This window comes from Phragmites australis, chromosome 17, assembly GCF_958298935.1.
Source record: "Phragmites australis chromosome 17, lpPhrAust1.1, whole genome shotgun sequence".
Lineage (NCBI taxonomy): Eukaryota > Viridiplantae > Streptophyta > Magnoliopsida > Poales > Poaceae > Phragmites > Phragmites australis.
Window position 1 is genome coordinate 22,140,712 of NC_084937.1, and position 14,274 is coordinate 22,154,985.

General features: G+C 42.8%; 1 protein-coding gene across 2 annotated transcripts; it reads right to left on the bottom strand.

Annotated features, from left to right (window-relative positions):
• Nucleotides 1–3,137: 3,137 nt before the first annotated feature.
• Nucleotides 3,138–14,072, bottom strand: LOC133897336 (uncharacterized). 2 transcript variants are annotated; one of them, XM_062338036.1, is made up of 12 exons: nucleotides 13,001–14,072; nucleotides 12,009–12,285; nucleotides 11,531–11,716; nucleotides 11,189–11,341; nucleotides 10,341–10,766; nucleotides 7,815–9,932; nucleotides 7,218–7,354; nucleotides 6,955–7,110; nucleotides 5,111–5,345; nucleotides 4,704–5,011; nucleotides 3,585–4,216; nucleotides 3,138–3,503 (listed from the first exon to the last, which is right to left on the bottom strand). In XM_062338036.1, the coding sequence occupies exons 1-11, from the start codon at nucleotides 14,014–14,016 to the stop codon at nucleotides 3,925–3,927; spliced, it is 5,304 nt and encodes a 1,767-aa protein (XP_062194020.1). In that variant the 5' UTR covers nucleotides 14,017–14,072; the 3' UTR covers nucleotides 3,138–3,503; nucleotides 3,585–3,924. The 2 variants fall into 2 exon arrangements, with proteins under 2 accessions (XP_062194020.1, XP_062194019.1); XM_062338035.1 differs by having other exon boundaries at nucleotides 7,218–7,426; nucleotides 13,001–14,070.
• Nucleotides 14,073–14,274: the final 202 nt, after the last annotated feature.

The following is a 14,274-nucleotide window of genomic DNA, read 5'->3' on the forward strand; positions in this document are numbered from 1 at the left end:
CCACGTAATAGCCCCCGAGGACTCGGTTCCCCGAAGGATCTACAGAAGGGCTCGGGAGAGAGTGCTCGGGGCTGCACGTGGCGGCCCCCGAGCACTCGGTTCCCCGAAGGATCGCGCAAGATCACCCGACGCCCCGACGACCTGGAAGGACCCGTCGGCGAGGTATCAGCCAGTCAAAGGTCCGAAGCTGCATTTAATGGGCATGCGCGGCCTGATATCCTGACGTCCTGACATTCCCAACTGCCCACGCCGCAGTATCAGTCCCTGCCATGCTTTGGCAGAGGGGCGTGGGTCCATTAATTGCACGGGTCCCGTCCCGTATCATCCGGAGTATCTCGGGATAACGTTGCCAGGATCAAAGCGTTCCGCCTGCCACCCTGCCCTGGCAGAAGAACAAGACAGGGTGGGCGCACCGGGCGCCTCTGTGGCCGCCCGGTGGGCCCTCTCAACGGCGCCAGGACGTCCACAGTGGCGGGTGGTCGGATGCGCGCCGCGTTTTTCCACCGCCCCTGTCACTTCGCCCAGAGGGAATTATGACGCCTTTCTCCGTGGCGTCTTGAAACTCGCGCCCCCTCTTTCCCATTTGGGGTAAGTCGTGGTCGGCGAGTGTATAAAAGGAAGGGATGGATAACACAGGAAGAGTAACTGAGTAGCGCTAGAAGACCCAAGGAAACCGAAAGATCGATCCGAGATCAAGTAACCTGAGAAACCGAGATAGAACCACACTCGAAGAATCCTCACAAGAAACCCCGAGGAACAGAAAGACCAAAAGAAACGCCCGAAAGACTTAGAACCACCGAAGAACTCCACTAGCAAGCTCGAGTAGAGCTAGAGCAAGGGAGCCTCAAGCTCTCTGTTAGACGATACACCCTTGTAACCAGATACATCCTTGAAGGATTCCCTTCAAGGAAGGATATTGCATCCACACAGGAGTAGGGTATTACGCCCCCGTGCGGCCCGAACCTGTCTAAACCCCGGTGCATTTATTTCTTTTTGCACTAGGTCGATCATCCCCCACCACCGGCCGTTGCATTTATTTCCGCTTCCATTTATTTCCCCGACGAACTCGTTCAGGATCATCCCGCGGCCGAATCTTTAAAAAGGGGTCTCTCGGGATCCCTGCGACAGGAGTTCATCCTCCGACAGTTAGAGTCAAGAACTGACAATGATGTAACCACTTTTAGTGCCGGTTTGATCCATGAACAGGCAGTAGTAGTGGAGACATCACTGTCGGTTTTTGGCTCAAACCGGCAGTGAAAGTAGAGACATTACTGCCAGTTCATGACTCAAACTAGTAGTGTTATTAGACTATTACTGTCGGTTTGTGACTTAAATTAGTAGTAAGAGTTTATTATTGAACCGGTAGTGATAATTCCATACTATCATTACTGATTGTGTAGTGCTGGTTCAAAAATCGACAGTGATAGTGGTTCTGAACCGTAGTAATGGTATTTTCTATAGTAGTAGTTGTTTTTAGTGGAGAACTGTCTATAATATTTTTCAGAAGTTCGACTAATCAACAGTAGAAACATCTCCTTTAAAGCAAATAATGTAGATGGTTGTTTTGACTTAGTTGTCTGTAATGATTTGTTATAGCAGATGGTTATCAAACTGTATGTAATATCTTCTTTATTTCCGACCATTTTGTGCAGACGGTAGGAAATCTCAGCTTTGTACTTTTTTTAGCTATATATACTGACCTGTTGTGTAGTAGTGCACGAGAAGGTCCGGATTTGAACTACACCCATCACGTTAATCCTAACCATCCAACACGCGTACACCGTTGAGAACCTGGCCTACACTGTAGAAGGCACGACCACCTCTCACCACAGGGGGCAGGCACATGAAGCAATAGCACGTAGCCAGACCTGACACGGAGCCGCGAGAGGCAAACATGTGGCCCTTGCCTGTCGCTATCGGAGCCAAATCCTCTATGGTAATGTATAGAGGTCGATATATCCATGTCGCTCTCGATGCATTACTGCAGAGAATATGTATTTATCTCTATCTGTATAGTTACACTAAACTTGACCGATAGATTGTCGAGGGCACACGGAGATAGTTTTAACGTTGATCCTCCGCAAAACAGAGGTTTAAATTGTGGGGTTTCCCTTGGGCTGCCGACCTAGCTAGTCGTGCGGCGTGGGCAACCCACCCACCAATCCATGAACAGTCTTAAAAGATGATGGACACTTGATATGCACTGTAAAAATTTCTGTACAAAAGTATGTATAACGTTTTTACAACCATAGTGCAATGATAATGGAAGGCAGTGGTGAACCGTGCAAAAGATTTTAGGTGGAGCGAATTTCATCTCATCCTTGTTCAGCGCCGGCACCACCCGCTCAACAGTACTTGACTACCACTGAATTACTAGCTGGTAGGTAAAATGATCATACTATATTATCTTATTAAAAGGTTCGCCGCTGAATGGGAGCGTAAAGAGTCACACGTTCACTTTTGAGTTTGTATGAGCAATGAAGTCAAGCATGGCTACGCTACGAGCAGTAGCACAGTGCACAGGGCAGGCCTAGCCCGTACGCGTCCCTCTTCTGCGAATGGGAATAAGATGTTACTGCATGCATGGATATGGAGAGGGAGGGGCTTAAACGCAGGATGGGAAAGATAGGGTGCAGAATATGAATCTTTTTCTTGGCCAATGCCAATGATACGAGTGTATCGGTGCATGGATACGTCGTCACCCGGCCTGCAGCCATGCGTAAAGCGGTACGCTCACAGTGGTCTTGTTGCTCCTCCTGCAGGAATTAAACGGTGTTCTACAGAAGTTTCTGCAAACAATTTCGTGGAAGTCCCGTGTTCCAAACAAGCCCTAGACTCGGGCCTCTGTGTAGTGTCACGAGACATAACCAATGCCTCAACACCATTGGAATTAATAGTTTGACACATGTTTGCATCATTAAATGATGTTCCGCGCCAGAATGCCCCTTCGCCGTCTTCTCGTAGGAGTAAATCTTTAGCTGGATGCGGCTTTTCCTTGTCCAGATTTCTTTGCAATTACAGAATTTACAGTTCCCCAGCTGAATCAGAATTCAGATCAGTACCAAGAATATAGGGGAAGAAAAAACTAGCCGAAACAGAGACAGAGTCTTTCTGAATGAGAACCTACCCAAAAAGCATAGAGGTATAATGCCATTTTCCTTTTAAAACTACTGTACGTTGGAGTAACATTACAGCTATAAAGTTACACTGAACAGAACGGAGAGAGGAAGGTACAACCTAATCAGCTAACTCTTGTCCTGGTCCTGGAGCTATTTTCTACATACAGTCTATTGGGCAAAATTTGCTACCTCAAAACTTGGGTCTGCTTGAGTCAAGATTCATAAACAAAACATAAGTGGTGGTCAATGGACCAAACCTATAAGTCAAGTAATCGCTATGAAGGAATCATAGATCAAAGTCCAACACGACTATTATATTATCACATCAGCCAGTTTCTCCCCCTAAGCATTCCCAACAACTTTGGTTATTTTGTTCTGTACCACCTGTATTCATAGTAACAGCGAAAGGAGTTAGCAATTTAGTGCACAACAAAAATGAAATTTAATTGCAGCTAAGGTACGTACCTTATAATGTACGGAAGAAATCATCCACCTTTAGAGGTTATCCATATAATGCACGAAAGAGTATAATACAAATTTGCCAAGCATGAACGCCCTGGACACCCAGTTATAGCCCCAAAGCCATTGCATTCAGCAGACCTCTCAGTCTAAACAAGGAGCTAACCAAGTATGTCTGCAGCCCGCAAGTCGCAATTCATCGGAAAAAGGAGGCTGCAGTTTAACATTGTATACAAGAGCAACCCTTCATTGTTCCCATCGAATATGTACAGAGGTGATCGATCTTTGTTGAAGCTCACCTCACTGCTATATGCCAAGAGTAAATATTTTGCTCTCCTGGTTCTCATCACACAGATGTATCCTTCTGAACAGGCTTTTGAGGGAATAAAAGGATAGCAAGCAAAGAGCAGATACTTAAGCCGATAACACCATCAAAAGGATGCAGATGGTAGGTGCTAATCATCCAAAAGGGAGTTTCAGGTTTGGATGTGATGACACCACTACTTTGTATTAGATAACTAGCAGTCATAATTCCAGAACGCAAGCCAATGGGAGCAGCAAGCTTTCCTTGTGTTCTCTGCTTAAGTCCAAAAAGCACCAGAGAAAGTAACAAGAAACCTGGTACCGAGGGTAGTGACCTGCCATTCAATTGTATTTATGTCAACATTTATCAATGCTTTGCACAAGTTTAGCATGCTTGTATTTCGAAAGATGGATAAGATCATATAAATGTATCATGGACTTTATATCTTTTGAAGCTTCTGAAAAAGGCAACTAGTTAGTTCATTAATGCGACAAATCATGTTTCATGTTTGATTTTATAGTAGCGTTAAGATTAAACCCGCTGTGCACAAATCAAAGAAAGTTCACTGCATCCATCTTCTCCCTTTCATGTTCTTTCGATCTTTCCCCATTTCCCCCATCCACCGCACCACCTGCTAGTGTCAGTGATGGATTGATGGTCCCTCCCAAATAAAAGTCATTCGGTTTCCTTTCATAAAAATCAGTTGACCAATGAATTAAGCTCCTACGACTGCCATAGGCATTCACTAGCAGTTACATGAACCATGTACAAAACGATAAAGCAGTGAAAAAATAGGTGATAGGGGAACAGAATGGATGTACCGATGAATTAAAGAAAAAGCAACTCCAGATATCATAATGGCATTGTAGTAACCGAGGTCAACAGCAATTTCTTCTGGAAGCCATGATCTGAAAACCATTTCTTCAACCACAGCAATGCTAGTTGCTGTGGCAAACCCTCTAAGAGCAAGCATGAACACATTGCTAGAAGACTTGATAAGATCAAAGGGTCTATCTAAGAATGAATACAACCCTGTCTGAAAAGTTGTAAACCCAAGTAGAATGCTTATCGAGTGCACCAACCCTACAACAGTTACACCTCCAACCAGACCTTGAAAAAATTCTCGCACCTGCAATAAAAAGTCAGTTGTTATAGACATACATAAATAGAATGAGAGTGTTCTGAAGTTTTTCTACGCAAGACCAAGTAAGGTAGGAATAGTTTATACCCTAGATGCAGATCCAATATTCATCCCATATTGCTCAACTGGATTCTCGTAGCCACGTATTCTTTTGCCCCATAGCATGACAAGTATCATTATAGATACATACAATCCAACAATGCAAGCGTATCCAACAATCCCGGTTGAAGCGCTTATTGTCCAACTTTGAACAAGTGTTGGCAGTAGGGGAATCACAACAGGAGACCATAGAACGAGTACCATGAAAGAAAAGCCCAAAATCCTATGAAGGTGAAGAAAGCACAAGTTAAGGACAGCCTAATAACAGAAAATAAACAATGAAAATATAACATGTCTACAACGGAGAAATTTCACCTGTAATCCATAAAGGGGCAAAACTAGTACACATAACACTTACAGCGAGAGAATTAAGTAAACCAACCATGGCTCAACTAACTACTACTCGAGAATGTCCACCGATACTTCTCCAAATGCTTCTTATAGCTTTAAAAAAATGTAAAGCTTTGACTGTTTGATGTATAAAAATGAAACTAAGGCCATGTTTGGTTCAGCTTCTACTAGCTTTTGCTACTCAGAAGTAGAAAGCTAAACCAAACAGTCTGCTTTTGGAAATGGCTTTTGAGAAGCAAAAACTGTCATCATTACTAGAAGCTGGTCTGGAGGAGTTTTTTAAGCTTCTGAGGGATGATGTTTTGAGGGGTATTACATATATTATACATCTCATCTGCATCAAAAGCCAATTCAAAAACAACTTTTCTATAAGCAAAAGCTTTTCAATAGCAGCTTTTAAAACTAGCTTTTGGAACAGGCCCTAATGATCATTAGCTCACTTTCTTTAGAAACAAAACTATGCAACATACGAAAAAGTATGCATGCTGTTGGCCAAACCAAAAATGGACATTAAGGGCAACCTCTTTCAGATAGCAAAATCAAACCAAAACAATTCAAGCTGAAGGATCTGGGGCTTTCTAAATATTGACTACATCTGGCATTTCCAGAGGACCATTTAGGTATTTTAATGATTTCTGCTTGGCTAAGTTGCTAGAAGGCAAGATAGGAACAATATAGCCTACAGCTGATCATCTCTAGTTATAAGGGATGACATCAAGAAACATGACAACAAAGTGGACCAGGAAAGTGAACTGAATCAACACAAGAAGACAAATATGTTTTTGATAGAACCACAACTTTTTTGAGGGAGATAAAAAATACAAAGTAACAACTAAGAGAGCATTACTTCAGCGTATACTTTTCACTTTTGTGAAAATTTAATTTGTGCTAGGTTCAAAATTATTTATTTTCACCAATATGGCACTCTATTGCATTCCTAACACACAACCATTTCATCATTCTGTCACACGGGTTATTTGTTCTTCATCAGAAGTTACATACTTACATATATTCTATAAGTTCCACTAACAAGGACAAAAAACATATCATTGTAGACCACCCCTGCATATCATGCTTATTGCAAATGAGAATAAAGAAAATGCCATTAATCCTAGATTTTTTTCAACTAAGAACAAATGAGTGTTATTATTTCTATTTTTATCACGAAGAGATGGACCCTAAAAAGAGGAATAGAGTTCAAAACATCACCCAACCCAGGCGGACTTCCTGAGGGGATGAACACCAAAAAAACATCGATTATGCGCCATCACTTTCACACAAAAGCATCCTGAAACTGGGACTCGCCACGAACAGTGTAGATACACCAAATAGTATTGAAAAACTCACATACACCAGAAATACTAGAAATTGCATGTGTTACTACTTACTAACATAATCCAACTGATGAAGGCACACCATTGGAATTATGTTCTTATTCTCTATTCAAATGTTTCTCTTGTGCATTAAAACATAGGACTAACCTCTGAAATAAGGGCCGTTCGCTGATACGTAAGAATGAGATAAGTCTATCAGTTAGGCTCATAGCACCACGAATTCCACCCCAGAGTAAAGCAATTTTTCCAACAAACCTCAACACTCCACCTTTTTGTCCGAGTTCAGCTAGAACTGCAACAAGCCTGCTTGCAGAAAGTCAGACATGGTAAGTGCGTTCAAAGAAAACAAAGGAAAAGAGAGAAAGAGAGAGTAACGACAAGGGAACAAAACAACTGTAACATTAACAGACCTTTCATGATCAACCTCACCATCACCCTTAGTGGGAACTACCGGAGCTGCAACAGATAGGGCTTTCTCAGCAAAACTGCTCATCAAGTTGTTCTGACTCTTTTCTTGTGCAGTTTCCTCAAGCTTGGCATTTTCTTCCTGAAGAAAACCTTTCTGATGTGAGGAAGCGTTAATGCAATCCATGCCATCATGCTTTTCACCCTTATTTTGCTGAAATATCAAAGTTGCGTATTCAAAACAGAATGTTCCAACAAGAAGAAAGAGAAAGATTTAATAATTTCAAAAGTGCAGCCCACTTCTATTGTGGTATAACAGGGAAAAGGAAGTATCTCTTATGAGCATGAAAACTACTGCTTGATACTTCATTAAACATTCAGTTTGACCAAAAGAAATGGGCTGACACCATCATCCATGTTTTGTGTGCATAAGGAAATAAATACTAAAAAGAAAAATCTTGAACACGTTCTGTTTATCTCATTCAGCTAATCTTAAACATGACCAGAGAAATTGAAAAGCAAATATAGGCGATATAAAATAGAGTAACAAGGCAAAACGAAATTGTAGACAAGAATGTAACTTGGGATATTAGTTTACTCACTTGATGATGTACTACCAAAGCGGAAGCACCTAGGGCAGCCGTTACAGCCCCGACCATCATGCCTTGACCCTCTGACCTTGTCATCTCCTGCTGGTTGTCCCCACCAATTTTTTCAATATGATTATCTGTATTTGTGTTCCCACCATCCTGAATATTTGTTTTGCTGCTATCCTCAACAATAAGATTCTCACTCAAAATATCTGACTTCACAGTGGCTTTCAGATGGTCATCATGCTTAGAGCCACCAACATGGAAGTAATTTCTCAAAGATGCCAAAGTTACACCAACTATGACACCGACCGGAAGAATGTTTCTCAGATGCCGAGATTGCTGAACTGCAGTTGATACAGCTTCAACAACATTTTTTCCATGTGTTGCACCAAATTTAACAGTTGTTGGATTCCTTTGCACACATGCTGGTGGATATAACTCACAGTCAAGCACAATAGTTTCGGAAACTTGATCAGCAACCCGTTCTACGTCATTTGCAAGACTTCTTTCAAGTTGATTAGTATTTGTTATCCCTAGTTTGCGACCAACTTCAATTTTGAGGGCACTTGATAGTTCATCTCTAATGAAGCATGTAAGTGTCTCTCTCAAAGCATTAGCAGGTTTGGACCTGGTTGCTACTGTATTACTCCATTCGTTTGACTTGAATGCAGAGTCTGGAAATTTTCCCGGTATAAAGTAGGGTGGCTCAATAACATTGTCTGTTCTAGATGGTTCTTGTGAGGATCCAGCATATTTGATCTCTTCCATGCTGCCACTATGTTTGTCAGATTTAGAAATGTCATTTTGCACACTGTCCATTTGGTCTGCTATTTTCCATTTACCCTCTTGTGGGTCAAGGAAAAGATCAGTTGCCAGATTCGACTCTGGTGATTTCAGTTGCAATTGTGTAGAAAGAAATTCATGAAGGTACATTGCATATTGTGCCTTCAAGTAAGAGTTGACAGCTATATCCAATAAATAGTTTGGTAAGCCACCGACCTGCTTCATACCATCAGCATCCACATGATCATCAGCTCCATTTCCTCGATAATATCTCATTTTTCCTTTAGCAGATGAAACAATGCTTAAATTGGGATTTCCCTCACCAAAAGCGCAATCATCCTTGGACATGATAGAATGACTTATTCCAGAGCTGCTACTTTCGGGTTGTTGAGATGATTGGTTTATATCTTTTCCACTAGAGGCATTGTCCATATTCTCCCACACATGTGATTCTGTCTCATCCACAGAAGGTCCATCAGAATTTCCATCAGAATTTTCCCCATTCTCAGAGTCGTGTTGTTTCTGAAACTGATCGATCATATTTTCAAGAACTCCAAATACACTGTTGACAGCCATTTGAGTTGAGTCATCAAATCCAGTTAATGCATCTAATGCCTGGGTCACAGTAATCGGGGAAGGTTTAGATTCTTCTGTTTTAGATACTTGCATGCTTTGATCATTCACATTATGAGCAGCCTTATCTTCACTTGTGCGAACTGTCTCACCTTCCTTTTCTACTGCATGTAATTGTGGATTCTGGTCTGTTGCCGCATCTGCTGATTGCCCTCTTTCCCTAGGAGCCCCATTTGAGTTGGTCACTGATTGATCATCGGAAACCTGCTTTGGAGTTGTTTCGTTGCCCTGTTCTGTTCTATGCTGCTCTTCGCTGCTATCATTTATTACAGAGTTTGTTTTCTCAAAATTATTGGATTGAGTTTGTTCATTTCCCATTTCTGTTGCAATTCCAAAAGGTCCAGGAGTTTGGGAAGGCTTTCCTTGCGATAATTCGATGCTTTCTCCAGGATTATTGTCATTTGTCATATTAGTATCTTTCTGACCCCCTTCACCAATGATCGCAGAACTCCTGTTCTGATCAACCATTTTGGCATCCTTGAGCCCATTTTCCTGATCTGAATCTTTGAGCTTTTCCTGGGCCACTGTCTTGGTGGTGGTTGATCTTACATTGTTCCAACCAAGTCGCTTCAATGCACCTAAGCTGAAAGTTTCCCGTTTGGATTGTAAAATTTCAGTCACAGAAGTTGTAAGTTTTCCGCGCACATCTTCAGGTACAGCTTCTTCTAGAGCTTTCACAAGAGATTCACCTTGCTCCACTGCTACCAGAACCTTATAACAAGAAAGAAAAATGTAGGCAGCTTGATATATATGTCACAAGACTATAGCAAGCAACTTTTGTAACTTCCACAGAAACAAATAATCAAACTTTCGGTTTTAAAACAAAATTTGTATGCTTATCAAAAACATTCACTACATGTATCAAACACTCATTCCATGTATCCAAAACATAGCATAAAAGAGAAAAAGAGTAAAATTGACCACATTAAATTAAATAACTTGACAGTATACTTAACAATTAAATTATGAAAATAGTGTAAAGCCTAAATGAGAGATACAGCAAACTTAGAAACTAGTCCAATCCCCTTTCTTTAGGACTGAGGGATGAGTAGAGACTCGATCTTCAGGAAAATGCAGATATGAACTGCACAGTGGGGAAAATTTAATATGTCTGCCCACCTTCTTCTTCTGATCATCGTCGAGAGTACCAGGCATTGTAGCATCTAGCATATTCATCACGAGACTTGCTGATTGTAGTACTTGACCTTTTTCAACATCTTCAGAACACTCTTCTGACCCTTCTTCATCTGGATCTCTGTTTACCCTGTCTCCGTCACCATTATTTTTCAACTGCCCATTTTCTTTCTTTTGAGCACCAGAATATTCTTTTGCAGAATCAACAAGCAGCCCATTTATTCCATGTGGAACATTATTATACATAATAAGCTCAGAATGCTGACGAAAATTATTGTCTTTTGGAGATTTCCTATCATTCATTTGAGGTTCAATAAATGCTAGGCCTTTGGATGGATTAATAGTGATGTCCACATCTTTGATAAGTGGATGGCGACCCTTCAGAAGAGCAAACTCCACTGCTGACAACCACTGCATAAATCCAAATAATAATTTAGCATGCCAGCTGAAAATGCACACAAAGAAGCTCTCGCAGGAGAGATCCGTAAGAATGATAAATTATATGGCACACTGCAAGTAATAGTGTTCAGTATAATTGCTTACAATGGTCGTGTGAATGCTATAACATCTATTGGAGCAAAAAAAAAATCATGAGATATGGTTATATGAGTATACATTAATCTTCTGTACGGAAATGTTGGTATCATTGTGCAACGGCTTATTTCAATAAATTTATCTTTATAATAAGGAATACTTCAAACAAAATTATGTTGATGGAACTTTTGTGTACAAATCTTGTTAAGGATACGAAAATACACATGTCTTACTGCTTGAAGTGGTACAATAATGCTTCCATTGGGAGTCCTGAGGAAAACAAATAAAACAATGTTTACCTCTAAGGCAAGATTCTGGCACCATAGCACAGTGTATCTCTGAAAGGTGAAGATAGTTGAATGTACACAAGAACAAAGGAGAAGGCTTGTAAAAGGATTTTCTGATATTGAACTGCGGGGTACTGAAAGAAGTGGCACGGTCCCATCATCACTCTGCAATACAGCATGTCTTCATATTAGATAACTAGAAAGATAGTGTTGACAATACATGCACTAGATTTCAGCATAATGTTGGATTTAATTAACTTTTTTATATCCTGATATTGAAATTAACATGATATGTAAATAACAATTTGACTAAGCTCTTCCATTGCTTATATTGACTATAGTTCAGAACTACACCTGTATAAATAGTAGAGGTATTTTCACAAGGGCAACTGATAGCCTTGTGCTATTTTCAGAATAGAAGTCATCAAGAGTATCAAAGCCATGTGAAACCATGGATATTGCTCCATCGAATTCACGCAAACAACTTGCAGATAAAGCCTTTTGAACATTGAAGTCTTTTGCTTTACCTTGAAAGAGTTCCTGAAAGAATAAAACATCAGTTGTTGGGCTAAATGACCTTCCAGGGAAAAGCCTTAAAATACTTGTCGTAATGCCATTAACTATATAGATCACCACAGGAGCAGCATATTGGTCAAGTTATTCATCTTGTACGGACTATATACGGCTACTTCCTACAATGACCTTTCACTTGTTCTGTGGATTGATATATGCACATGCCCACCTGTGAGAATGTGTGCATATGAACAATTGAACACGTGAAACACATGGCAGAAGAGGGACGAATTTTTGGGAGAGCAATGGGGATCACAACCTTATTAGCACTCAGAATATCGACCAAACCAACCATGAGCTTTTGATCCAGAGCTATATGATGAGGAAACGATCTTGTTGCTTCTTGTAGGTCAAAAGGGTTGTCAATACAAACAGCAGCAGTAAGAGGAGTAGACTCTCCAACTTCGACGAGGTACTTTGTCAACATATTTGCACCATATCCCCATCCAACACCCATTAGTGTTGTCCAAGGTCTCTTACTGTTTATGAAGCGAACTGCTGTGCTGACATCATCACTGTCAGCCGCTGTAAATAACCTACATAAGCAGGTAGTTTAGAAGCCCTACAATTTAGAGCGGATATCCATCATTGCCACACCTCAAAACTTGTGTATAAGCATCACGAGGTAATGAAATTATAAATAAGACGGGTACATTAACTCAACATTTTTAGAGTGCATGAGTATGACTGATCACAACAGAGTCCATGACGTTCACAAATTACAGTAATTTCCAGTATGATTGATGACATTGTCTGAACTTGGCAGTCATGGTGCTCTCAGGTAAGTTTTGATTATTGAACTATTATTACTATCAAAAGCTTCTACCATTCTTTAAAAGAATGTGTTATTTTCCAATGATAGCGTGTTTTTGTACTCTAAATTTTCCCAATTACGTGTTGCTACATTTCAGTACTTACAACCACCAGGGTGTATAAACAGTATTTGTCTAAACTGTCCGTAAGCTGGCTTGAGAATGGGTAACAAATATAGTAGTATATCGGTAGGTGGCATACTTAAGTTTGCACTGAGCATATTCAGCAATGCCTGATATTAAGGTCTAACAATCACAAGCAACAAAAAAATGAGAAGTTAAAATTGAATTACTATATATCAAGCAATGAACAGGTAAAAGTAATTGCAAGCTTCTAGCTCCAATACTAAAGAACTGTTTGTGACAGGTAATGATTTACTTCAACACTTCAATTTCAACTAGGGTAACAACTAAGCAGCCTAAATGTGCAGAATTTCACCTTGGCGTAGTGAGCGGTGAACCGCCACACCCTCTGGGATTCATCACAATGGGGAAGTACCCATTCTTCAGCGCATCCAGCACGAACATCTTGATGCTCCTCCCCATGCTCCCCTCAGGCGTGCCAGGCACGACAAGTACCGTCGTATCCAGCCCATGCTCCTTATCCAAGTCCAAATTGTCAGGCCAATCGAGCGCGATCACCCCGCCGTCCTCCAAGGCGATGCAAATCCTCTGGTAGGAAATATCGCAGGCGCCCACCCCGCCGCGCGCAGCGGGGATGCGGCCTCGGCTCAGGTTCACGTAGTGCCGCTCCTCGGTGAGCAGCCGCTCGTTGACGCCGTCGAGCAGCACGCCCCCGTCCTCGAAGGACACGGACGGGCACCGCAACAGCACGCACCGGTTGAACGGCGTCGGGCTAGTGAAGAGGATCCACTCGCCCGCGACATCCCCGGACGCGTTGTAGTCCTCCGGGTCGGGGGACAGCTGCGGGAGGCTGCTCCGGGATGAGGAGGACGGCCAGGAGGAGAAGGAGGAGGCGACCGCGGCCGCGGCGGCGACCGCGGCGGGGCCGACGAGCGCGAGGGAGGAGGGGAGGCTGGCGAGGATTTCGGGGAGGGAGGCGCGGACGACGGGGTGGTACGGGCGGCGGTGGTGGCGCCTCCGACGCTGCCGGCGCCGGAGGACGAGGAAGAATTGGGCGGGGGCGGAGGGGGCGGCGCTCCGGCGGGGGAGGTGGGGTGGAGGAGGCAGGGAGGAGACGGGGCGGAGAAGCATCAGCGGAGGCGGCTGCGGTGGGGGCTCGCGCTTGTTCCTAGGGAGCGGAGGCGGCGAGGGAAGCGGTGGTGGAGGGAGACGCGGAGCGGATTGGGAAAAGGGAAACGGGACGTCGACGGCGACGAAGGCTCGCGGCTTCTCGAGCGAAAAGCTCCCGTGGTTTGTCGTTGTAGCACCAGCCGGGCCCACATCCCTGTGACCGACGAGTGGGTCCAGGACGCTGCGTGGAATGCCTGCCATCGAGAGAGCGAAGTGTACGGCGCCGGTGGCGCGGGAGGGCGGCGGGGCGCGCGGGCCCCACGGTTGCAGAGAGATGGGCCTGCTTTTGTGGGTGGGAGTGACCGAGTGGGTCTCCCGAGATGAGGTGGTGAAGACTAGAGCGATTTTTTTATATATATTTTTCCTTAGAATATATGCTTCTTTCAAAAAATAGGAGGTATGCGTTATGATCATCCTTTCACTGGGTGAAAATAAGATCTCACCTCCTGACGATCAGTG